Source organism: Remersonia thermophila, chromosome 6, assembly GCF_042764415.1.
Source record: "Remersonia thermophila strain ATCC 22073 chromosome 6, whole genome shotgun sequence".
NCBI classification, from domain to species: domain Eukaryota; kingdom Fungi; phylum Ascomycota; class Sordariomycetes; order Sordariales; family Chaetomiaceae; genus Remersonia; species Remersonia thermophila.
The window spans coordinates 167,522-192,639 of record NC_092222.1 but is presented as its reverse complement, the minus strand read 5'-3'; the positions used below and the strand labels follow the sequence as shown (position 1 = coordinate 192,639).

Below are 25,118 nucleotides of genomic sequence, written 5' to 3'. Positions count from 1 at the left end.
CACTTCATGTCATGACGAACACGGCCGCGTCCATGCGCTTCCACGAAGCCACGTGATTCGCTGCAGAAAGACAACCGTTGTGACGTTCGTTACACAATAACGTTGGTATTTATTTCACCCTGATGGACCCTAACTCTAGCATGCCTAACGCCAACCCTGTCTTGGCCTGGCCCTGGCCCTGGTTTCTGACCCTGGCCCGCCCAAACAACCCCAACCCCAACTTCATGCCCCACGCCGCCGTGTCTCACCTTCGGCGTGTAAGTCAGCTAGTAATTACGGAGCACGGCATGTGCGTGTGTGCATGTACTACGTATGTGGATGTGTGTCAAACATCCATCCGTCCATTGGAAGACGGACGCGTTGCAGCTTGCAACTGTCTAACCATCCCGACCGCCGATTTCCTCAAGGTGCCGAGGGAGGGGGAGGCTGGCGCTTCGCAGCTGAGATAACCAACATAGCTCAGCAGAATAATGACTGTTAATTCTCATAGCAATCAATAATTCACTGCTGTCATCCTGCCTTGTGCTAGGGAACTGGTCGGTGCTTGTATCCATTCATTCACATCCCAACCTGATCGCAAGATGGCGCAACGCACCCAAGTCTTCGTTGGTCCCATCATCCACTCCCTCTCGGCCTCCGAGCTCGAGATCCTGCCTTACGCTCTCCTGGCCGTCGACGGCGAAGGCAAGATCACCACCTTCCTAAAGCACGTTGATCCCAACGACACCTCAGAAGCCATCCCAACGCTCCTCGGCTGCCCGCCGCACACGGTTCAAACCCACCGCCTCGCGCCAGGCCAGTTCCTCATCCCGGGCTTCGTCGACACCCACAACCACGCGCCCCAGTGGTCTCAGCGCGGCCTCGGGCAGGGAATGCACATCCTCGACTGGCTCGACGCCATCACCTTCCCCAACGAGGCTCTCTTCCGCGACCCTGCCCACGCCCGGCGGGTCTACTCGTCCTGCGTCGACGGCTTCCTCCGCCAGGGCATCACCACCGCCTCCTACTACGGCTCGCTCCATGCGGAAGCGACCGAGATTCTGGCCGACCTGTGTCTGGCCAAGGGCCAGAGAGCGCTGGTCGGCAAGTGCAACATGACGCGCAACAGCCCGGACTACTACCGCGAGCCGTCGGCCGAGGACAGCCTGCGCGCGACGGAGCGGTGCATCGCGCACGTCCGCCGGATCGACCCGGCGGGGAGGCTGGTCCGCTACATCCTCACGCCGCGCTTCGCCATCTCGTGCGACCCGGAGGTGCTGCGGGGGCTGGGCGACCTGGCCCGGGCGAACCCGGACCTGCCGGTGCAGACGCACTTCAACGAGGCGGAGCAAGAGATGGAGGCGACGAAGCAGCTGTTTCCGCAGTTCGGGTGCGAGGCGGACCTGTACGAGCACTACGGCCTGCTGCCCCCGGGGCGCAGCATCCTCGCGCACTGCTGCTACGTGAGCGACTACGAGCTGTGCCGGCTGAAGGACCTGGGGTGCGGGGTGGCGCACTGTCCCATCGCCAACATGACCGTCGGCGGCGGGTTCATGGCCGCGCCCGTCAGGACGTTTCTGCGAAAGGGCATCAAGGTAGGGTTGGGGACCGACAGCGGCGGCGGGTTCTCGAGCAGCATGCTCGACACCATCAGGCAGGCCATGATTGCCAGCCACGCAAGAGAGGTGCAGTCAAAGGGGGAGGACAAGGGGCTGTCGATCGACGAGGTGTTTTACCTGGCCACGCTGGGGGGCGCTGGCGTCTGTGGGCTGGAGAGCAAGGTGGGCAACTTTGCGGTGGGAAAGGAGTTTGATGCCATCGTGGTCGGGACGCGGGGGGAGGAGCAGGGCATCATGACCATGGTCCAGGAGGGAGACGGTCTCAGGACGGTGTTTGAGAAGTTCATCATGACCGGAGACGATCGGAACATATCGAGGGTATACGTTCAAGGTCGGTTGCTCAAAGGGGGGAACGCCAGGGAGTAAGGAAAGGGGACCGCAGGAATGAGAAGGCAGGATCCCTTCAAGACAGACACCCCCAAGCAGTTGATGAACACCTAGCATGCATACCGAACTTGGTGGCCTCAAGCGTTTGTTGACCACCAGGCAGAAGGATCAAGGGTATTCGTGTTCTCTGGCGTAGGTAATTAGGCCAGGTACGTAGGTATATACATACGTAAGTACATCCATTGAAGTAATAATAGACATGGCGAATCTCCAGTCTGGAAACCAGGAAGCCTGAGCTTCAATATCCTTCACACGGACACATGTCAAGATGTGCTTTGAACGTTTGATTATTAAGTCTTTGTTTGTTCTCATTTTCTTCATCGCTATCACGATTATCCATTGCGAAATAACAGTAGCAACGCTGCGAATATCATCATGCATCATGATTACCGGTTTGCTCCTTCGCCCTCCCCGTCTCGTTATTACATGTCATTTTCTCATCAAGCCGAGTACGCAAACTCCTCGAGCGTATCGTACAGCCCCAGCACGGTGGGGTCCAAGAAGGGAGCCAGGTTGGTAAACACGATGCCCAGCTTGCCAGCCTTGACATCCGCCCAGTAGTACAGGTTGTGAATGCCCGCCCAGGCGCCGCTGCCCTCGCTGCGGCGGCCGGGGATGGCTTCGTTGTTGATCAGGAACGACGCCGACCAGCCCTTGGGAACGCCCGGGAGGAACTCGGACGCCAGGCTCAGGGTCAGGTTGTTGGAGTTCCAGATGCCAACGTCGCCCTCGCCGTTGGGGCGGGCCGGCGGCGGCTCGCACGACGGCGGCTTGGGCACCGCCAACGGCACCAGGTCGGCGAAGACGTACTTCTTGACGGTCGACGACTTGAGGATGGTGACGCCCGACCGGGGGTGCGTGCCCCAGTTGACGAGGGCCAGCAGGTAATTGGAGTAGTTGTCCAGGGTGGAGATGAGGTAGCCGCCGCCGCCCGGGGTAGACGTGGGGTCGACGGGGGCCGGGGGAACGGCTACGATGGTGCCGTTGTCCAGGCGCTGGTGCGTCCAGATGTCGGGGGTGACGAGGCCCGAGTTCTGGATGCCTAGGGGCCGGAAGATGTTGTGCTCAATGTAGTCGTCAAGGCGCAGGCCCGTGATGGCCTCGATGACGTTGCCGAGCGTGTCGATGCTGGTGCCGTAGTACCAGCCCGTGCCGGGGTCGGCCGCCAGCGGGGCCGGGGAGACGGTGGTGTTCTGTCGGGCCGCCCACTGCTGGTAGCGGTTGATGTTTGTGTTGATGAACCAGTAGGCCTCGCCCGCGGTGTGGGTGAAGAGGTGGAGAATGGTGGCCTTGGTCTTCGGGGCGCGGAGGATGGGCTCGCCGTCGTCGGTGAAGCCCTCGAGGACGCTGGCGTTCTTCCACTTGGGGAGGTAGTCCTCCACCAGGTCGTCGAGGCTCAGCTTTTCCTGCTCGACAAGCTGAAGAGCGGCCACGCTGACGACGGACTTGGTCATGGAGGCAATCCTCATCTTGGTCGACGAGGTGATAGGCGCTGAGGATGCGTCGTCAATGTTGACGGTGCCCCAGGCGTTCTTGTAGAGGACGGTGCCGTCACGGTTCAAGGCGAGCGCGGCGATGCCCGGCACGCGCTTCTCCCGCACTGCTGAGCCGAAGGCCTCGTCTACCACCTCTGCAGACCTGGCCGATGATGCGCTGGAAGAGCGCTTGTCGGCAGGGAGAGCGCTGGCCCCGAGAGCCAAGGCGCCGAGGGCAAGAAGACGTATCGAAACCATCGTATGTGTTGGCTTGTAGAGCTGTGATGGGGTTGGTGTCTGAACAAAGCAGAAGCTCAAGCCCTTTGAGGATCGTAGTGGTCATTTTTATACTGCAATCTGGCCACCAACCTCGGTGTCCTACACTCCATCTTGTCAGAATACCCATCGGTAGTCAGGATGGCATCATTTCTTAGCCGCCCCACCAGCTCAACCACGACCATGAACTCGGGACAGAAGTTTTGTTGTCGAGCATCCGCTGTGAACCCAAAACGACGATAAACGACTCTGGAGAGTTGCTACGGGCGACCCCATGGGCGGTTGGTCGGCGTGACGCCATTCTTCTTCGCTCCACCAAGTGGGCCATGTACGTAACAATCCCCTCGACGCCGCTTACCTCCTGATGCATGGCCTACGGACCGTCGAGCATGGTGCAGGAGTTCATTGGCCGGAACAGGATAGATGGGCTTTGACGCAATAGTCGGTCGGCACGCGCTGGGAGGAACCGAGCGTCGTGATCTCGCAGAGGAGAGAAAACCTAGCCTTGCCGTGAGGACGATGTTGTAGAGGTGCATCACTCCCACCGGGAACGGTCGAGAAGTTCTCAGGAAGATGTTTAACGTCAATGAATTAGTTACTCAAAAAGTGATTCATCCTGGGGAGATGGGGTAGTGAAATCATGATCTATCTTTATTAATTAGCTAGTAAGAACTCTAGGTACCTGGTAAATATCTAATACGAAAGAATACATTCAACGACCCAACGACCAGCGTTTTTGCGTCTTGTCATACTCTCGGCATTCTCATGAAAGACGAATCCTTCTTGTCTCGCAGCCATAAAAGAACCCCTTCCGATGATGATACCCGACAGCCACCCCAACACGCCTGTATGACTCTGGCTGGCCCCATCTCCGGCTCGGAACCAGCAAGAGCATCGCCAGCTCGCCAACTTCCAGGCACACAATCTCCTTCTCGGCACCCTCCGGGACGTACGGGTCAAACGGGCTCTTGGCCTTGCCGCCCGCCGCCGGCGCCAAATAATCCAGCTGCCCGACAACCTCGCCGCAATGCGCGTCCCTAGAGAGGATCCTGCCATCGCCGCGATGGCGCGCGTAGATGCTCTGGCCGGGCAGCGCGGAAAAGTCGAACACCGTCTTTCGCCCGCTGCTGCCGCCGACGGCACGGCTGCGTTCGATGCTGTCCCACGACACGTCCCGCGCCGCGTCGTCAGAGATGAACCGCCGGAACCGGCCCTGCACCTCCACCACCTTGACGGCGCGGCCTCGCTCTTCCACGGCGCGGCCGCGGTTCAGGTAGGCCAGCTCCGGGTCCTCGCTCCTCGCGTCTGCCAAATCCGCAGCCGGGACGGTGCTCGGCGGCTCAGCATGCTCAACCGCGATAAAGTCAAAGCTCTTGGCCTGCCGGAAATCCGCTTCCGCGCTCACCTGCACCCGCAGCGGCAGCGACGCCCACGACCACGATGGCGCGACGTGTTGGAGATTGTGCCTCGCATCCGCCGCCGCGGCCACGCGCCAGGCGAGGTGCTTTGCAAAATCGTCCCGCCAGAGCCCCGCCAGGTACTCCTCCGTGGCCGCGGCCGTTCCGCCATGGGCGGCTTTTGCGTTGTAAAAACGCACGGCGAGGCCCGCGATGGCGAGGAACCTGTCCTGCGGCGCCACCAGGTCCCGGGGGGTGTAGGCCTTGACGATGTCGAGCCACTCGGAGTGGAGGCGGCGTTCGTCGCCGTCGTGGCAGAGGGTGAGGAAGCGCTGCGGGTGGCTGCTGCGGGGGCACGGTGAGCGCTCGGGTTCCGGCCGCGGCTCTTGGGCCGGGGAGACGGGCGTGTTGATGATGTCGCCCCCCTCAGCAACCTGGCATTCGGCGCAGGACCAGTACCACCGCTGAGCCGTCCAGTACACCACCCTGGGCGACAGCCTCTCCTCCTGCAGCGTCCAGCCGCGCTTGGCCACGGGCGGCTCGAACCTCACGCGGTCCAGAGGAATCTCGGCGTCATGAAGCCACCACTGCTCCCGCAAGGGGCCGGCCTGATCTCGATGCCGCCAGGCCAGACGGTCCCGCAGGAGCGGGTCGGTCGCCTTGGTGCTGGACGAGGCGATAAGCGTAAAAGCGGCGTTGCCGTAGACCTCGTGCATCATCCCCGCTTCCTTGTCCCAGTCGGTACCTTTGGGGATGCAGACGTTGTCGATCCAGATGTACGAATAGCCCAGAGACGCGGCGATGGTAATGGCGTCTTGCATCGTTTCCGGCAGGGTGCGCATGCAAAAGGGCTTCAGCCGCTCGGCCACGGGGCGGCCGTTCGCCGTGTTTGTGCTGGCACCCTTGATCCGGGCCCATTCGGCGGGCGGCATGGTGGCCGGGTCTCCCCAGGAGTAGCTTAGGACGGCGTAATCAACCAGCGTGGGCGGGCCTGAGACCAGCTGGACCATGCTGTTCGGGAGGATCCTGAGAAGCCAGGTGGGGTTCCGATGGGACCAGCGGTATCGAGAAGTGCACTCGTGGTTGGCGTGGCAGTTTTGGATGACGCGGCGGAGCTCGTCAAAGTTGGGGTGTAGGGCGGGCAGGCTGCCGTCCCGGGGAAGCCGGGAGCGCGGCCGAGGTTCGTTGCTCAGATGCACGGTGGCTGAGAACCATGTCTTCTTTGGCGATTGGATTTCGAGCAGAAGCCGGCTTTCTCCCGATGAACTGAGGCCGACAGCGGCGTAGATCGGCCATTGTCCATCGGGACGTCCGAGCCGGTCAACATCCCGTCCCGTGATTTGGCTCAGGAGAAAGGCTCGCCGGATCACCCGGCACGTCTGGCACCGAGAGGAGCCGGCGCAGAGGTCAAGCTCAAGGAAGCTGGTGTGGATGAGACCCAACGGAGAGGTCCCCTCGAAGGCGTGGTCTCGCCTCCGTTGCACCTCGGCCCAGCGGAGCAGCTCGTGAATGGAGCGGCATCCTTCGCATTGGTTGTGGCCGGATCGACAAGACGGGCTGTTCCAGAAGCTGGAGCTTGAAAACGAGGCTCGGACTACACCCCAGGCCGCCTCCATAGTGCCACATCTCTGGAGGGCTAGCTGCGAGAACATGTAGGGGCAGCAAGAGGTTGCAGGATATCAGAGGGACAGATCAGGGGGTCGAGGCAACGGGGTAGCGAGAGGTGAACACGGTTTGTGCATGTCCGAAAGGCCGGGTCAAGCAGGCCAATTCTTTCATATCATTTGTAGAATAAAACGAATGCGTCCATGGAAACCATCAAGACCGTGTGCAGGGGGCAGCCAAACGACAGGAGAGCAAAGATGGACGATGAGTGGCGTCGCTGGGCTCAGCATGCTGCTGCTGTCGGTGTTCCAATCAGGGAATAGGTTGACACGATGCGCCATCAAACTAAGCGGTGATGGAGACTTTCTCCTGTCGTGTTTAGGCCGTTGAAGCCGCTACTTGGGGGATGACACGAGATAGCCTCCATCGCAGATGTGAGATTGGTTTGTCAGGTCTTGGTTAGGGGAGTGCGGAATGTTCCCCTGGAAAGTGCCGCTTCCATGCCACAGCCCGTACCGTGGCGTCGGGACCCCGGAAGATCGGATAATGGCCACTTGACAGACCAGCAGCTGTTCCTTGGGGGCGATGGATGTCACCTGGGCCGTTGGGGGATGGCGATTCCATGTGTGGGGGGGCTTAGCATCCAAGCCAGGCCGGATGTTGACATTGCGGCGGCACGGGCCTCCCACCGACCACGATGCGGAGCTCCATGTGGTCATGGTTGAATCGCGAGCGACCAAGGCGAAATAGGGTCCGTTCCCTCGCGGATCGAAGAGGTCCCGGCCCGGTTGGTACGTACGAGGCGCAGCGCGGGCTGGCCCAGCAAGGCAGAGAGCGCCGCCGTGGAATTACTGTGCAAGCCACGGCAAAAACGTAGGCGCATCGTGCTCAATGGTCCGGTGTGCCGGCGCGCATGCGTTTTGTCGGTTAGTGAGTGAGCTACGCGTATACTGCGTATGTCATGCATGGAATAAGTGGCTCGAATGCCCCACCTTGGACATCGTTGAGCGTCGTCGGACACTTTTCTCCCACCCCACGGCCTTCGGCTGCAGCCCTTCTTGCAGTCATGATGAGTAGAGTGGTAGTCAGCAGCTGGACTTCTCCGAGACCGTGCTTGCTTCTGCCGTTTTGAATCCGGGATGCTACGCCGTGTTGTCACGCGAGGGCCCTCCTGCGTGCGTGGCTGCGGACGTGCCCTTCCTGATGCTTGGCCGACCAAAGTTTGGGGGCACGGTGAGATGGGCCCTCTAAAACACGGCCGTGAGCGAGGATACGCGAACACCAACGCATATTGGGCCCTTCGTAGCTCTGCTATTTGCTGTACCGTCTCGTCGTGTCGGAGTTCCGTCATGGCGTCACAAGGACGTGTATGAGTAAGACGAGAGAGCCTCCTTCAAGGAACTTTTTCCTCTTGGGGCGAGCTCAGCCCCGGGCCCCCTCGGCCCCATCGTCGGTTCGAGGTGGAGACGCCGGGCAGTCCGCCGATCGCCCGTTCGGATTCCCGATACCCCCCGTCTGAGGATGGACTCTTCACGGAGGAGACCGAGCGACGCCGTAGTGTACTGTGTAATTCCTTGGCTCGTCATCTTCCGGGCCAAACCCCAGGTCACGGGTGAGAAGCGTTCATGTAACGTTCACTTGGAACACCCTTTCCGGGTCGTTGGCTCCCGTAAACGCTTGCGACAGGGTCTTCCAGCACGGAGCTAGTCCCACCACAGTGCTGCCACAATACCTACCTACGCAGTACCTGAGTGAAGGGGCCTAGATACCGAGGCACATGCATGGCGGGTACGCTTCACCTGTGCTGACAATGGTGCATTCCCATGGGACGTGTCAGTTCATTTGGGATAACTCTGCAGGTTGTGGCTTGTCCCAGTCGGCTGGTCGTCGTTGGCTGTTTTTCGCTGCAGACAAGGTGCTGGTAATGAATAAGAAGGAAGAGGCTGATTATGGTCTGTAATTACATGACCGCCTAAACACTCCCCGCCCATCTCATCTTGTTGCTGAGCTTACACACCGCCACAGCTGCCAGCAGCGTCAACTTGAACCCTCTTAGTGCCATCCCCATCCCAGCCTCTCGGCTGCTCACCTTCCCGCCATGGTAGGCCGGGCCGTCATCGTGTTCCCAGATTTTACGATCATAGTTGGGGGTACTCTGCCTGATCCAAATCATGCGCTTGCACGCCTGTGATTTTTAAGGCAGAATCTCGTGTCAGATAAAGCGGTAATAATAGGGTCTGAGATAACGCCACGTACGAGGAACGATGGAAATCTCTCCAAAGACTATTCGGTGAGCTGGCATATAACCAACCGCCGAAGCAGCCATCACGTACCTGCCTGCCAGTGTCATCGATGACGACGGCGGCCTCCATCTGGCTCCGCATATCCTTGGTCCCGTGAATTGGGTTTGAGGATCCTGCCCCCTGTCCCAAGATCATTGTCGGATTCTTCTTCTTGTCATCATACCGCCTCCCTGCATACCCGCATATCCCGGCATCCTTCTCCATCATGTACCGAACGACGCAACTATGCTGGAAGCTGATGCACGTGGCCTGTATCCTGGTCCACCTCAATCTCATGGTTGCCGTGGCGGTCAGCTACATCTATGACCTCGGAAGAAGCACCCGGTCAGTGCGATGGGCTACCCCGGCACTGACCGACAGCAACCGGTGCGTCTCGGTCCCAGGCCTTGTCTCACAAAGCCCTTTCACCTTTGATGCGGCCAGCCACATCCTTCTCAAGGCATGCTTCTTGGTGGTAAGAACTCTCCTCGCCTCTGGTCATAGCTCTGCATGCTCAGAGAGGGTCTGGGTCCTCGGAGGCTTACGGCGTGCTTGTCCCCAGGGAATGCTCGGGTTCATCTTCAACATCACCCTGTTCGTCTTTCTCCTGGCGGTAGAGCCCAATCGGATCACGCTCACCGAAGGAGAGCAACACTGGCGCAAGCAGGTGGTGACCTTTTTTGGCTGTTGTCTCAATGTCCTCCTGGCCTGCGCCAGCGTCGGTCTGGCCTTCACCTTGAGCGTCAAGACGTCTGACTACGGTGCTCTGATTGCGCCGTTCATATGCACATATATTCAGGGGTACGTCGTACATCTTTCTATTTCTCCCCCGGCCCTCCCCCTTCTTGTCGATCGCCTGCCTTCTTGGCATATGTCACCCCCCTTTCAGTGGCGTCATGAAGATGCGATGCTCACCATGGCCTCCACTAGAACGACTGCGTTAGCCACGGTTGTCTTCGATGCGAGAAAGAACTACAAAGAGGGTCAAGATTTACTCGACTAATTGGAGAGCGATAGAAAATTTCACGGTGCCCAGGTCTTGAAATCGTATCAAGTGGGCTTCAGAATCTCATGGAGTTCTAGACGGTGTTGGGTCGGTCAGGCAGTCTGCATTTTCAAGAGTCTGGCATTTTGTTAGTCCGGGACGAATTAGTCAAGGTCCTCAACGGCACTTGGTTCCAGGTTGCACCATATCATCCATTAATACCATCCACCTTGCAATGGTTTGTGCGTTCTATTCTCGTCTCTTCTTGTCTGTCACTGGCATCCTGCTTCTCAGCCTATGTCCTGTCACTTCAATCCTCAGATGCCCAGTAATGAAGACGCTTGCCGGACTTGTGGACAGTCGGCAGCCCTAAGTAATTAATACCTTTTTTTTTCGTCCTCGTCTCGTCCTCGTCCTTGTCCTCATACTTACCTCCAATCTGCTCGTCAACCCCGACACCAGGCATAATCAACGTAGGTGGAAAATAGAATTTTCATGATAAGTTTGGCATCCAGCCGTACGGCGTTTGGGAAAAAACCGGATGATGATCGCACCCCGGGGTCAAAGAAAGGCTCTGCCTCGTGCAAGGTTGTAAACACAGCGGCAGAAAAAAGAATCAATGCCTTGTTCGGGGCCATCTCCATTGTTGGACTTCGTGTTGTGGACGGCGTCCTTGATAAATATCTCGTGCCTCTTCCGCATTCCTGCTATCACGTTGGCTCGGAAAAGCACTTGGAGCTTGAATCCTTGAACTCTGAAACCAAGAATAAGACCGACCTTGCCGCCTGCCTTGCTGGTTCTTGTAGGTGGTTAGCCTTCCTGGGGGCTGAATCCTACGGTTCCCTCAGGGTGTCAGCCATCCCCGCCGCCGACACCTCAAACCCGGATCCCAAACACAGCCTGAAGTAGGAACCTGAAGCGGTCCGTGGGACCCATGATGCTGAACAAAGGCATTTCCGGGCAGCCGGTGTTCGTTTTCGAGACCAATGGCGGCACTGGTACGGCTTACAGCCGACTTGGCGTCAGCATGAGCGACATACTGCAGGGTTCTTTTTGATGCTGCGCCGCCACGAACCTCTGATGATGACGGTCAACCACGCTCTCACGCCCCAGGTGTCAGCAACTCAGTCACTCCGGGAATTCACGACTATCCAACTCGAACCATCACTGGCATCCATCGCATTTCACATAAGAAACTGCTGCGTAGGCTCGTGCTTTTGTCTGAAGACTCCGCTCCTGCTGTCTTGCCCTCTCTGATGTTCGAAGCGTGGATTATGGCTTTAGCACCAACCGCGGGTCCAGCTCTCCCCGACATGACAGGCATCCCAAAGAACCTTGCAGTAGCGTCCGCTTGGCTTAGTGAGGCCAACACTGCGCCTCTCCCATCCTCTATCATCATGTCGACACTGGAGACACACAGGTCGACAGCGGATCCGATACCCGCTGCCGCCATCCGGACCATGGCCAGCACCGATGTCATTGTTGACAGACAATCCCGCACGATTCAAGGTCCAACAGCCAGGGAATGGGAGACACACCGGGAGACCATCATCAGACTCTACAGGCAGTATCCGCTGAAGAAAGTCAGCGAGATCATGAGAACCCAACATGGCTTCTTAGCAAGGTACGTCCTCAACGAACAATCGATCACCTTCATCTCATGTCCCCCCCCCCCTCCCCCTCCCCTCTCTCTCTCTCTCTCTGTGCTGGCCTGCTCTTCCTATCACTCTCCCCCTCCCTCCAAGCAATGCATTAGAATCTACACACTCGCAACTACTCGCGATGGATACCACCTCTATGAAGCATCGACTTATTCTGGGCGGGATATTGGCTGCGCCATGGTTACGCAACATTCATCTCCGGGAGCTACATTCCCCTTTGGTGTGGCGTATGCACCATAATGTCGCCGGCTGCTCGCCGGACCACGCTGCAGAAACGACCTCTAGACCCCAGCGAGCCGGCGTTGGCCACCGCCAAGTCGCTGTTGTGCCATGCCAGGCCCCAGGGTGTTTGTTTCATTAAAGCTCCAACTTTCCAACGCTCTGCTGCGGAACGGCATGCTCAGTTCTACCTCAGATCTGAAGGATTCTCCCATCAGAGCCCTTGCACCGGTCTTGCTGTTCTGCTTACTACCTGTCACTTTCCCACTGTCCCAGCCTCTTCCTAAGCCTCATCCACCCCTCTGGCCTCTTAGACCATGACTTTGGTTCGGCTCGCTGATTCTCCAGACAGCAAACGCATGTACGACAAGCGCTTCCGAGAGTGGAACGTGTTCAAAAATTCCAACGGCGATGAGCGTATCCGGGCAGCACGGCGGGCCCGAATGTCCCCTGCGTCCCTGCCATCCAGAAGCTCAGGAGGTCCTGACGGCTCCGGCCAAGATGGCCTGCGCAAGCCGGCACAGGTTGCGAGAGTCAGCCAGCAAGACCTGCAGCATACGTCGCCGATGAGCCAACTCCCCACCTCTTCGGCAGCCCAAGGCGTTCCCTCTCCGCCCGTTTCCGAACCAAGCCGGCATATGCGCCGGAGCATCAGCATTTCAGACTTGATCAAGCATGAAGATGCCACTCAAAACACGACCTCCGCCCCGAGGTGGGCGCAGCTCTTGAGTCCCCCTCAAGAACCCTTCTCTCTGGTCGACACACCTTGCATGACACCCGAGTCAAGCCCACAGCCATCCGAGGAGGAAGAGCAACGAGGCTCATCAGCAGCAGCCCTGCCTGCTCCCCAGAGCCCCAATATGATCGCTTACCAGTCCCAGTTACAACATCTGTTCCAGACCCCTCAGGGGTCCCTATGCCTAGATCCGCAAACACGGACCATGAGCATCATCAGCCGCAAGCTCGACGAGTACTACGACTGGCAGCTGTCGCACATCCCCGAGGGTGCGGTTCCAGACGACTACCTCGGGCACCGATCGCCGCAAGAGTCGACGCGGTACTGGAGCACCATCAAAAACGCCATCTACCTCGTCAAGATCTCCATCAACTCCAAAGAAGACGACGACCTGCGGCCCGACCGACGAGCATGGTCCACCTTTGCCGAAGCAGGCCAGCTAGCCGCCGCGGCCATGACCTCCCAGCCGTTCGACTTCCTCCGCAACCTCTTCGCCACTCTGTCCCCGGTCAACACGCGCGCGCGGCCGGAGCTCCGCAACATCCTCCTCCGCTTCCTCACCAGCGAGGCCCAACGGGCCCTCTCCCCCAACCACCCCATCACGCAGATCTGCCAGGAGCTCCAGAAGGACGAGGGCAACCAGGAGATTTCCCGGCGCAGCCTGCAGTGCATGCTCGACATCTTCAACCGCCGCCTCCAGCGCTCCCGCGCCATCACCTTCAAGCTCCTCGATTCCCTTGCCACGCTGCTTCGCCGCAGCGGCGAGTACCGCGCCGGGCTCGAGATCGCCACGGAGCTGCTCCACGCGAGCCGCCCCGTGTTCGGCGCCGAGTCGGACCAGGTCCGCTCCGTCGAAAACGAGCTCGCCCACTTTTACATGCTGACGGGCGACGCGGACATGGCGCTGGGGCATTGCATGTCGGTCGTCACGCGGCCGCCGAGGAGGCCCGGGGAGGCGCCGTCGTTCTACCAGGACGGCATCGCCGCCCACGCCATGGAGGATCTTGCCGAGATCCACCAGCGCCGAGGGGATCTGGAGCAGTGCATCAGTTGGTTGGAGCGCGCCGCGTCCATCGCCCTGGTCGTCTGGGGGCCCAAGGACATCGCCACCTCGCATCTTGTCGACAAGATGACGAGCCTGCAGAGACAGCTCGGCAGGGACTTGTTGGAGAGTGCGGCCCTGTGGGAGGCGACGATTGTCTCGGAGGATGGTGATCAACTTGAAAAAGATGCCACAACAGCTCGTTGCAACGGCGACGATTTTGTGCCACGAGATCCAAACGGTCAGAGGAGTGAGCAAGCATGAGCCATTCCGGAGGTCAAATGAACAAGGGCTACTATAATTATTACCATCTTTGGCTTCGGGGCGGGAGAACATGGAGACTGCGGTCCTCAAGCCACCAACGTTTTCTATTCCAGGCTTCAAGTAATAGTACATGAATCCAAAAGCCAACTCATCCGCCTCGCCCACCTTTCACTCCTCAGAGTTACAGGCCTGCCTCTTCGTGACTTGATGAGGCTACTTGCGTACCTTTGCAGCTTCTCGTAACACCGTTCATGACGCGGCATGACCTGACGAGCTTCGGTCACACGAGATGACCCTTGGATCTCTTCAGTGAGAGCGACATTCTCGCGACAGACGCAGGGTCTTCCAATACTTCCCAGATAAAGGTAACTCTCGCATCAAGAGCGGCAAGGAAACCTTTCCAACTGTCACAGTAAAATGTGGATACGGATAGCGACACCCTCTCCAGACGAGGGAGCCGCTCCGCGCTGTCAAAGGCTAGCTCCAGCAAGCCTTTTGCTACCCAGTTCCCGTACCAGTCGTCATCGCCTATGTCATCCAAAGACTCGGGAGGATCCCAAGGGTCTATTTCCGAGCAGGCGTCCGCATACTCGAGGAGGTGTAGCTGTTCGAGCGACGGCGGTATTCTATCGCGAATGCAGCCGTTGCTCTCCGCCATGTCATGCAAAGAATCGAAAAGGTGCCTCGTCTGAATGCTCAAGACCTTGAGCGCATCCATCGAGGCGATGCACGTGAGCTTTCCCTGGGGGCCAAGGTTGGGCTCGTCCCCGGGGCCATGGTCCAAGTCGACGCGGAGGATTTGGAGCGTGGCCTTGCAGAGGTTCAGAACCTCGTTTAACCCCCCATCTACCTGGCGTGAGTCCTCTTCGAGGTCCTTCTGGCAAGGCGAATTCCGAATCTCTAGGTGCTTCAGCGGCGGCCGGGCCTCCACGCAGAGGCGATACAGCCAGGCGGCATCGATGTATGCGTCCTCAATGCGCAGTGTCTCGACATCCTTCCACAAGCCCGCCCACGCTTGGGGATTTGGGACTGTGTCTATATAGGATTCCAGCAGAGACGGCCCGTAGAGCTCGACGTGTTTGAGCACCCGTCCTTGCATAAAAGATTCTGGCTCCATTGGCTTGATCATCGCTTCGTTGCGCACGGGGTCCGCGATAAGACGTAGTGTTCTGAGCCGAGGGAGGATCCCCTCTTGTCCATCCACCGGGGATCGACCGGCGTCGGCAATTGCCCATGTCAAAAAGTCAAAGTTTCCGATAAGATGAGGGCAGTCAGGACAGATTAAGTGCAGCGTATCGAGATTGGAAGTGAAGATCAGCAGCAGAAGGCACATCGCCTCTGGAAAGTATACCAGGGACACTCTTCCCTTGTTGCCAAGGGCGTTGCGGAGAGCACTTCGAAACTGGAAAAGGCCGCTGAAAGGGCGGGCATTCTCGGTGAAATGACGGTAAAGGCGACCGGCATTGTCGGACATCAAAGTCTGGATCAGGGTCCTGCAGGCCACGCTGTTCGTTTCTCTGCTCGTGGACCACAGTATGTTGATGAAGATGCCCAAAGCTCTCACATACTTTGCCAAGTATGGTTCTTCGAGCAGAGTATTGACGAGACGGTACAGCGTCTTGAAATCCTGAACGCGAATGTTCTGGTACAAGGTGGGAGTTGCGATGGCGTTCAGCCGTCGACATGTTTTCGTCAGAGCGAGCAGGGCGAGACGTGTCCCGATGATCAGGTCGTCTTCGTGGGTGGCACAGTGTTGTCTGCTGTATGAAGGGGCTGGCAGATTGGAGACGAATCTCTTGGAGATATTGAGCAAAAGCTCGTCGGGGAGATTGAGCAAGCCGAGACTCATGTTGGGTGGGGTGGGGAGGTAATAATTGGCCGTCGTGGAATCCGAAAACAAAACCGGGCAGGGACGGGGAATCTACCTGCGGGGTTAGAAGCCCTGAATTTGTGAGGAAAACTGAGTTTTCAAGTACGCAGTGGCAGGCAAGGTTGGGAGATTGAATCAGTCAGCTGGGTGCTTGAGGCACCGAAAGCTGAGCCCGTACCTGAGGTGTGTCAGGGGTTGGGGTGCGGAGGGTTAGGGGAGCAACAGCGACAGATTGCAGGGTCCGGTCATGACACCCAAATGGCACCGTCAACGCTCAACGCTTGGAGGGCTTGTCATCATCTTGACCCTCGAGCTGGTCACAGAACCTTGTGTCCGTAGTTATTTTACCCATTGACAGGAGGCTGAAACGTCCAGAAAGCTAGCTTGCCTGGCTATCTACACCTGCAGCGACGTCCTCCAAAGACGTCATCATCCTCACCGGCGAAAAGCGGAACGCCATGCGAGATGGATCACCATCGTCTGGCGCCCAAGTACCGCTTCTATCCAACTCTGGGCCGACGACAAAGGTTTCCTGGACATCCTTACTTCGTGTGAACAATACTGTTTCCAATCGGGGAAGCCGTTCCGCGCTCTGAAAAGCAAGATGCCGCAAAGCTCGCTTCACCAACTCTTCATATGGTGGGCCATTTCACGCACGCTCGACGAAACCTTGCTCTGGGTCATGGACCGTATCCATCCAGCAGTCGTGGGACGCCTGGGAAGGGAAGCGCTCGTAAAGCTGCAGTCTTCGGGGCGATGGCGGCAGCCTAGTACAAATACGGCTGCTCTCCTTATCCTTCATCCCAGTGAACAATAGCTGCACCGTTATGGCAAGCTCACTGAGAACCGCCATTGAGGAAAGGCAGGTGAGCCTTCTTTGGGGTCCAACCTGGGGTCCGGGTTCGTCGCCGTCCATGTTCCCGCCGTTACCCAGGCGCAAAATCTGCAGCGTCTCCTTACAGAAGCTCAGGGCCTCGTTGAGTCCAGGCGCAGTCCAGTGCTGGGACGAGGCTGCTGTATAGCAGAGAAAAGGGGCAGGCCTGATGTCGACCAGCCTCAGCGGGGGGCGAGCGTCCCTGCATAGCTCGTACCACCATTCGCCGGTGGTAAAGAACTCAACACGCAGGGTCTCGACAGTTGTCCACACATCCGCGTTCAAATGCGTCTCAATCCAGCAGTATGGCCCGCACAGTTCGACGTGCTTGACTCGACGGCCCCTCATTAAATTGTGCAGGACATCGGCCGGGAGGCTGGTGTGATGATTCTCCGGTTCTGAAACGAGACGAAGCCTTTCAAGCCGTGGTAGAAGAGAAACCTGGCCCCCGTTCGTCGATGATGTCGCGGAGGCGGCAAAGGCCTCCGACAAAAGAAGGTACTCGCCATATTCGTCGTCTGGCAAGGTTAAGTGGAGGGCTGTGGCATTGGACGCTAGAAGAAGGAGCAGTACACAAGCCGCCTCTCCCCGAGCGGACTTTAGCCGTGTGGATAGTTCGGGAAAGTCGCGTATGAGGCGGCGTACAAAGTCTTTGGCCTCGGTCCTTTCCAGGGCCGACGCCACTTCTTCCCTGGCGCTTTCGGTCCAGGAAGGGTCAACGCAGTGAAAACACCAACATGGATCATCTTCATCCGAGAAAATGACGATCTCTCGTACAAGCTCTGCTAAGTGGGGCGCTTCGAGGAAGGTCCTCAAGAGACGATAAAGGACTTTCAAATTAGGAATGTTAACGGTTTGATAAAGGAAGCGCCTTGCAATGGAGTTGAATCGACGGTTGGCTCTTGTGAGAGCGAGCAAGGCGGCACTCGCCTCCAAAAGAGGGAGACCATCATCAGAGGTAATGCGGACGGTGCGGTAGGTGTCAAGACATCCATGGAGGCATGGTATGAGGTGTTTGGCTATTTCAACCACAAGCTCGTCCGGCAACTTGTTGAGGCTCATGCCGGGCGATGGACCATGCATTGATGTCCTGGGAACCTAGGTATGTAGGGTAGGTAGGTAGTCAGGTAGAAGCAATGGAAAAATGCAAGCCAAAACGGAAAAGAAGTTCAGCCTGGATGGCCGAAGGTTGGCACGTCACAAGTGCCTGGTCGGCAACACTAGGTAGCTCAGGCAAGCAATGAACTACGTACGAGTTGGCTGGGTGCATGAAGCCTAGGATCGGATCACGTGACTTTGCGATGGGCCGTCAAACACGACAGATCGCCAGGTAAGGTAAGGTAGGAGGCACTTTTGTTGTCTCTGGCCATGGCCTTCTCTAAATCCATATCTTCTTTCAAGCGTACATCCATGTGAATGTGGGATGGAGTTCACGCCCAGCCAAATCCACCATGCCGAACGAGAGAGCAAGTTGACCGAAAAGCAAATCAATCCGAATCAACGCCTCTTCATAAGTATTAGACAAGACTCGAAACCATCCATATGTGGACTGCCTTTATTCACCGAGCTATCATGTTCAGCCTCGATACTTACGGGCGGCACCTCAGGCCGTCATCCTCGCGCCCAGACTTCCTAGGGTCTTGCATCACCATCCTCACGTACCCCAAGCACGCCGATGTCTCCATCGACGGCATCACCCACTTCCTCAACGCTGTTAAACGCATCGCTCAACAGACTTCAAACCAAGCCCCCCTTCAAAGCCACCCTCGTCCCTTAACCGCGCCACACGGCCGGTCCAGGAGGCTGGTACTGCGAAGGCTGCATGCCGCTGTACAGGTTGACCAGGATGCCCGGGTCGTTGCTCCTGTACGCGCCAGGGAAAGCCACGAGCGGGCCCGGAGTGCCGTTGCCGCCGTTGGTGATCTGGATCTGGGAGCACGAGATGTAGAACTGGGCCCTGTTCGGCTGGCTAGCCATGTGCAGGGCAATCTGCTCGACGCGGAGGAGGTACTCGCCGCTGGGGGTGTTGGTAGGAATGGTGGTGTTGATGGTTTGGTAGGTGTCTGGTAAGATGGATGTGGTCAGGGACCGTTCACACTCCTGCTATCCTCACTTGGGGTATATGCTTGGGGCGTGGCTCCTTACTGTGACCGGGCCAGACGAGCTGCCTGTTTTGATCGTACTCGGGCATGCTGGTCGCGATCTTGAACCAGACGGCGCCGGAGCCGTCCCACGTCCTGGCCGACTGGCCGGCGGGGACCTTGGCCAGGTAGTACTGAGTCGGGCCGGGGTGGTTGATCTGCTGGGTGGAGAGGTAGTGAATGGTAGAGCCAGCGGGCACCGTTGCCACGTTAGGGGCTGTCTGGGAGCTGTAGCAGCGGATGTCGCCACTGCTCGGGTTCTCGATGCCCTGCTTGCTCTGGTGGTTCTTGGTCATCCGAGTGACGGACCATTCCCTCTCCTCGGGCACCCCGTTGACGACGAGTCTTGGGAAGGTGTCTGCAAACGCCTGTCAGCATGTGCCTGACTCGATTTTCGGGTCCACCTCGAACATAGGCTAAGCGCCTAAGGAGAGGTTAGGGACGTACAGTGTGCCTGAGCAGCCGTGGCTGCGAGCAGAATTCCCGGGAGCACCTTCATTGTGGGCTTTGAAATTCGTGAACCAACTTCCAGGGATCGAGCTTCCACAAGGCTGCGAGGAGGTTCGCTCAGTCTAACACACGCTCCGCCCCGAATGCTCTTTGGCCAGCGACTCTCCTCTTATAGTCCTGTAGCCACGGCGCTAAGAACCTCCATGACACTCCGTGTAAGTGAATCAATATCATGCGCCACCTCTCGGCGCTATGAATGGATTCTTGGGTTGGAAGCAACCGGAACCACCCGGAACAGCATCGGTTGCCTGTTTGGGACGTCATCTCTTGAAGTTTTGGGTCATTGGGCATGCTAGAATTGTACAAGCCCCGTGGACAACTGCCGGGAGTCTGGGGCATTCCAAATCTGGCTGTCACAAGACGACAGTGGAAGATGGTTGATATTAAGTTATATTAGGCGTTTCGGCACACGCCTGTTTTTCCGGGGTGCATAGTCGACTTCCCCGCCCTATCGTCATCTCTCTGGTCGCACCAGCGCCCTCCCTCCACCTCCTACCATCAGGCCCCCTGGCTCGCCTCCATCAACCTTCAACGGGATACCGAATCTCTAGCAAGCAAGTCATTATCGTTGCCAAGGACCAACGCCGTGAAGTGGATTTCCTGGCTACCACAGGATCTCTGTTTCCAACTGTTCTTCTGCGTCTTCTTCCTTAGCATCCTAGATCGACCGATGTACCACCTATCCAAGCTTTTGCCAACAGCGTGTGATAGCACTGTGACATAGAGCAAGGTGCTTTTACTGGGCACCTCTACACGATGCAAACCGTTGCTAGTATCCAGTATCCCTTCGCAACTTTCAGTAGGTATAGTTACAGAGACATGATACATCCTTGCTTCCATCTACGTCACGCACATATCTCTCCACAGCTGTGGAAGGTCACGAGCAGATTAGGGTACTGTAGGTTGCGCTGGGGACGATGGCCAGGATGCATGAATGCAGTATGTTCGATGCAAAATATAGCTATGTACATGAAATATTTCGCCAGGGAGTGTCATCCACCAATCCTACTCCTTGGATGCTCCATGTCCCCGGAGCAGTGACATCAGCAGAAGGAGCTGTATATTGACAGGTCTGCTCACATCCGCCTTCCTTTCATCCCGAGTCCGCTTAGCACTGGAAGACCGGCGGGCCGGGGTTCCTGTACGAGGTGGGGACGGGCCAGTAGATGTTGATCTGGATGCCGGGGTCGGACGCGCTGTAAGCACCAGGGAACGAAACCTTGTTGGGAGGCTCGGTGTTGCCGCCGCCAGAGACCGCGATCTGAGCGCAAGAGATGTAGAACTGAGCGCCACCCGGGCTGCCGGCGCTGTGAAGGCCGATGTGCTCCGCACGGAGAAGGTAGTAGCCAGACCTGATGCAGCGGGGGATCTGGACCTGGAACGAGCTCTTGCCTGTATACCCGCGAGGGTTGGGGTCAGCGATCTGGCAAAATCAAGAGGAGGCTAGATGGGCTTGAGGGGAGGCACGTACCATCGCTGCCCCACCTGAGCGACTGGCCCAGGCCGGTGGGCTGCTCGTGGTAGATCTTGAACCACACGGCACCGTCACCCTGCCACGAGTTGATGTCCTGGCCGTCGGGCACGCGGGCGAGGTAGAAGGCCATGGGACCCGGGTGGTAGACGTTGGGGTTGGCGTGGTAGGTCACCGTGGAGCCGGCGGTGACGTTCAGGGTGGCCGGGGCGGCCTGGTGGCGGTTCTGGAAGCACCGGATCTGGGGCGAGTTGACGTTGCCAACGAAGCCATTGTCCTGCCAGTTGTCGGCGCGGCGGACGTGCTGCCAGTTGCTGCCCTGGTTGATCCTAGGGAAGGTGTAGTGGGCGGTGGCGCCCAGGGCAGTGCCCAGGAGGAGGAGAACGTTGGGCAGCATGGTGAAGGACGAGGACTGCTTGTCGATGGTGGTCTTCGACTTGGCTGTGGTGAGCTCCGTGTCCCCCCAGGCATGCCCGCCGCGGGCGCCGTTTTATAGCCCATCTTTGTCTCTCCTCCCTCCGGGGCATGAAAGCCCTCGTTCGGTATTTGCGATTCCTCCCTCCAGATCGAGCAGCCTCCGCGACCTAATGGGCCGAATTTTTCTTCTTGGCACAACGTTCCATTCCCGGATGCGACCTTCGAGAACTGCCTGACCTGGGGTTGAGGAGCCGCCTGCCGCCTTGTCCCGCCGGTTAAAAGCAGATTCACCACTTACATGCGACGCTAGTATTGTGCATAATCTCCATCAACATTAACGGCTCCGAGCTCCGGATTCACGTGTCCCGTGGGGCCCCAGAACGCATCCCTGTTGAAGCGGTTGAAGCGGTTGCGGGGTGCATGACGACGAAGTCAAGCGAAGTTCCACAGGGGCTTGACAAATGCTCATCACCTTCACAAAAGAAGTGTGCGTCATCTCTCCAGACGTTATGCAAGAGTTGGTTGGACCTCGATGCATGCCGCTGGCCCGACTGCCGCTCGCCCCTGATGACCTTCCCGGGTTTGCTCTGTTTATTACCATGATTATAGCAACAGCGCTTGCGACAAATAACGTCGTCGAAGGCCGTTCGGCATGTCATCCCAACAGAATACTACACACCGCTCCTTGCCACTCCACCACCGTAACATGCATCCATGTTCGCGGGCTTCCTGGTAGCCATCGACCGGGGTTTCGAGATCGGTCCGTGCCTTGACAATCTGAGGATCACCAAGTCCGCCAACACTCTTCTTTTTCTCGGCGCCTTGTTTGTTTACAGAGCGCACTCGCCACTGCCATGATCTCTGCGGAAGTCGATCCGTGCGGCTGTTGACCTCCAGGTCTCCAAGGCCAGACGCCATAGCAATAGTCAGATGGGCCTATCCTCCCTTCCCTGGTATTGTACTGGCCGTGGGCGATGCCATTCCTAGTTTCCAGGCCCACTCCGGCATTCCAAAGCTCTCCTGTTACGCGCCGAGGAACGCGCCAGCAACGTCGGTCATCACATTGGGCATTCAAAGGGCTTAACAGGGTATCCCGAGCAGGCCAGGCAAGTCTTTGTTGCTTGTTTTCTTGCGCACGAGTATTAATCGTTCATCTATCTGCACGTCTCAGCAGTCAAGCCACGCCCTTGGCCCAGCAGTCCTATATCGGCCGAGCCTCCCGGGTCCAACATCTCAACGGCTTCCATGCCGAGACCCAGTGTCGGGCCACAGATCCGGGAGTGTGGGGCAGAACATTCCAGCCCAGTTGTTCCCGTCGCTAGTCTTGTGGGGGGACGACATGCTAAGTGGCAGAACTTTGCTGAATCAGGCCTTTGTCACATCTACCCCGGGCGTGGCCGTTAGGTACGAAGTACTGTGTATATGCACAGCCGTTGAGAAGTCAGCAGCGGGACTCTGGAGCCCGCCGAGAACCCGAGTGGTAGTCACCTGCTTCCTGACCTATATACCTTCCCTCTCAAGGGCCGGTCCATATTTACATTTGCAGCCCAGCTTCCAACGGATCTGAGATGAAGGCGTAAGACAAGACATCATGATCCATTTTCATTCTCGGGGCTCCAGCATAGATTTAAGTACTGAAATGAATGTGTAGTTCCAGGAGCCATAGAGGCAACTGTTTACCTCAGCTACACAAGTAGGAAGAATCCCAAGTTCGGGGCTCATGTGCTTGCCGCTTAGTTGAACACCCCCCTCCCCCCGCTCATCTCATCCGCCCCTCCTCCTATTTGTACCCAACCAAGCTTGAGCCAAACACTGTGATACAGCCTACCTTTTCCTTGCCGGCAATGCCAAGATCTTATCCACCGCATGCTCCACTACAATGACAATAGGTCACGGCCGACGGGTTTTCGGGAACGTAGCCAGGGAGGGTGGAAGCATCAACTACGCAGTACAAGATTGTTGTCCGTGCCGTGCGTCTTGGTGTACAGATCCACCACAAAGTGCCTCCTGTCCATCCATCCTTCGGGCCCGATCTTGGCAGTGCCTATGGGCATCCATGTCAGAATCTCACGCGCCGTGCTAAGAAACAAGAACGAGCGCAGTGCTGTGTCATACCTCTGCAAATGTTGGGGTTAGCGAGCAGGGTCAGTGGAGTTTTTTTGTCGACACTAGTGGTCATTTGTGCGCCACGTCGCGAGAGTCACCAAGCCGAGGGAACTGGGGATCTCATAATTAGTGCCCGCCAAATCGACAATGGCATCCGTAGCGAAGTTGGAAATGGGCGTGATCCTGTCAAGTTTGCCGCATCCTTCCACGCTTCCCGAGGACTGCCGACCCCCTTTGATGTCGGCCTCCCTATTGTATAAGTCCTGGAGCTATGGAAGTGTAGAAGCCATGGCGGTGGGCTGTCTGTGATGGCCATGCGGTCCCGCGAAAGGGAGCCGGTACCTAAGTATCATGTGGTATCTATGAAGGCTTCTCTCGTTGTTTCGTAGACTGTTGGCCGTCGAACTCGAGGATGTTGACTCGATGCTGGGAGTTCCCTCGACGCGAACCAGATTTTGCAGGTGTGACAGCAAAAACGGATCCGCTGATGCTGCCATCAGCTAGTGCACCTGTGATGGCCCGGACCTGTGAGAGTGCATACGGCGGAAAGGAGTGGTTGGAAGCTGTTGTTCAAAAGAAGAAAACAACTATCTAATATGCCTCTCCTGGAGGCTCCTTATATACACGATGGATGCCCAGAATGGCAGTCTGAGCAGGCAGAATGCCTGCTGGGGTTCAGGACCAGGGTATAAGTCCCCATAGATCCTGTCACAGCACCATATATACCTGCTACTGCAACAGCAGGTGTTGAGATACACTCTGCCATCAGCTCCCTGGGCAATCTCTTACAACTTGCAACAATTGCAGCATCCAAAACCCGAGTCTCGCAAGACTTCGGGCCGATGCTTGAAGCTGCTTCAGCGAGAAGGCCAGTCATAAGGGGTTTCGTTTCTGTCAGCAGCTTTTCAACGCCCGGCTACTTAACTCTCTCAGCAACGAGCTCAGATAAGGCCTAGCGTCGCTAACAAAAAGTCTCCGTCCAGGCATCATCGTAGTTGTACAAGACCACGTCCCCAAGGGCAGATTCCATGACTGTCTTGTTAACACCAACGGTTGAAGCCTCCCCTTGAACTGTCCTTTAGAAGCACCTTTGTGAAGCAATCGTGCCCCAGGTCGGGAGATACATCGATCTGTTGATTCTTCGAGCCGGAGATCATGATCAGTCCGTTGATTGTGGAGTTCTTGACCCATGCAGCTGGTCCATCAGTCCAATTCCGCCTTCCGGGTTAGCATCATGCCGGCAGCGGGCCACTTAAGCGACCACCCGAAATCTTACTCCGTGAGAGAGCAGCAGCTTAGCCGAATCAAAAACGCCTGCAAACAAGATGACTCTCCCCGTGTCGGGAAGAAGCGAGACAATACCGGCATGTCCGGTCCTGTCGCTGATGCCTTGAACCTCGACGCCGGTAGCGTGCCTTCTTTCCCGGATAACCTAGGTAGGCATTTTACCGTCGTGCTCACCTGCAGAACGAAGCCCTCTTGTTTACCGCCTGGGGAAAGATGTGTGGCCAGGGCTCTGCCAAGCTCGCTTCCGAGCACACAACGGGCAGTGCTTCTGTATCCATTCGTCTGGTGCTTCAGGTCCGAATAATCGTTGGGTACCAGATACTCCCAGCCAGCAGACATGGGACTATTGCTGAGTATGTCGAACCGCTGAGCTCTGGACCCGGTTCAAATACATAACACCCGACATAGCAAAAAGAGTCGGATAGCTGGTACGTCTGGAATCGATAGGGTTCAGGACATAGGTCTCCATGAAAGCAGCCAAGGCCTGGACCGCTCAGGAGGAACCTGTCATATTG

The 25,118-nt window shown here is 57.5% G+C and overlaps 8 protein-coding genes across 8 annotated transcripts; 3 read left to right on the top strand and 5 right to left on the bottom strand.

The window, feature by feature from the left end:
• Window positions 1-581: 581 nt before the first annotated feature.
• VTJ83DRAFT_6234 (uncharacterized protein) lies at window positions 582-1,964 on the top strand (the record flags this gene model as incomplete). Its single annotated transcript, XM_071012923.1, has 1 exon — window positions 582-1,964. The coding sequence occupies one exon, from the start codon at window positions 582-584 to the stop codon at window positions 1,962-1,964; it is 1,383 nt and encodes a 460-aa protein (XP_070863861.1).
• Window positions 1,965-2,425: 461 nt separating this feature from the next.
• VTJ83DRAFT_6233 (uncharacterized protein) lies at window positions 2,426-3,718 on the bottom strand (the record flags this gene model as incomplete). Its single annotated transcript, XM_071012922.1, has 1 exon — window positions 2,426-3,718. The coding sequence occupies one exon, from the start codon at window positions 3,716-3,718 to the stop codon at window positions 2,426-2,428; it is 1,293 nt and encodes a 430-aa protein (XP_070863860.1).
• Window positions 3,719-4,499: 781 nt separating this feature from the next.
• Window positions 4,500-6,785, bottom strand: VTJ83DRAFT_6232 (uncharacterized protein; the record flags this gene model as incomplete). Its single annotated transcript, XM_071012921.1, has 1 exon — window positions 4,500-6,785. One exon carries the CDS (start codon window positions 6,783-6,785, stop codon window positions 4,500-4,502), a length of 2,286 nt encoding a protein of 761 aa, XP_070863859.1.
• A 2,461-nt stretch (window positions 6,786-9,246) lies between these two features.
• Window positions 9,247-10,063, top strand: VTJ83DRAFT_6231 (uncharacterized protein; the record flags this gene model as incomplete). Its single annotated transcript, XM_071012920.1, has 3 exons — window positions 9,247-9,495; window positions 9,583-9,821; window positions 10,057-10,063. The coding sequence occupies 3 exons, from the start codon at window positions 9,247-9,249 to the stop codon at window positions 10,061-10,063; spliced, it is 495 nt and encodes a 164-aa protein (XP_070863858.1).
• Window positions 10,064-11,402: 1,339 nt separating this feature from the next.
• VTJ83DRAFT_6230 (uncharacterized protein) lies at window positions 11,403-13,927 on the top strand (the record flags this gene model as incomplete). The annotated part of the gene is made up of 2 exons (XM_071012919.1): window positions 11,403-11,629; window positions 12,238-13,927. 2 exons carry the CDS (start codon window positions 11,403-11,405, stop codon window positions 13,925-13,927), a joined length of 1,917 nt encoding a protein of 638 aa, XP_070863857.1.
• Window positions 13,928-14,207: 280 nt separating this feature from the next.
• VTJ83DRAFT_6229 (uncharacterized protein) lies at window positions 14,208-15,776 on the bottom strand (the record flags this gene model as incomplete). Its single annotated transcript, XM_071012917.1, has 1 exon — window positions 14,208-15,776. One exon carries the CDS (start codon window positions 15,774-15,776, stop codon window positions 14,208-14,210), a length of 1,569 nt encoding a protein of 522 aa, XP_070863856.1.
• Window positions 15,777-18,444: 2,668 nt separating this feature from the next.
• VTJ83DRAFT_6228 (uncharacterized protein) lies at window positions 18,445-19,311 on the bottom strand (the record flags this gene model as incomplete). Its single annotated transcript, XM_071012916.1, has 3 exons — window positions 18,445-18,734; window positions 18,817-19,170; window positions 19,260-19,311. 3 exons carry the CDS (start codon window positions 19,309-19,311, stop codon window positions 18,445-18,447), a joined length of 696 nt encoding a protein of 231 aa, XP_070863855.1.
• Window positions 19,312-20,430: 1,119 nt separating this feature from the next.
• VTJ83DRAFT_6227 (uncharacterized protein) lies at window positions 20,431-21,190 on the bottom strand (the record flags this gene model as incomplete). The annotated part of the gene is made up of 2 exons (XM_071012915.1): window positions 20,431-20,714; window positions 20,794-21,190. 2 exons carry the CDS (start codon window positions 21,188-21,190, stop codon window positions 20,431-20,433), a joined length of 681 nt encoding a protein of 226 aa, XP_070863854.1.
• Window positions 21,191-25,118: the final 3,928 nt, after the last annotated feature.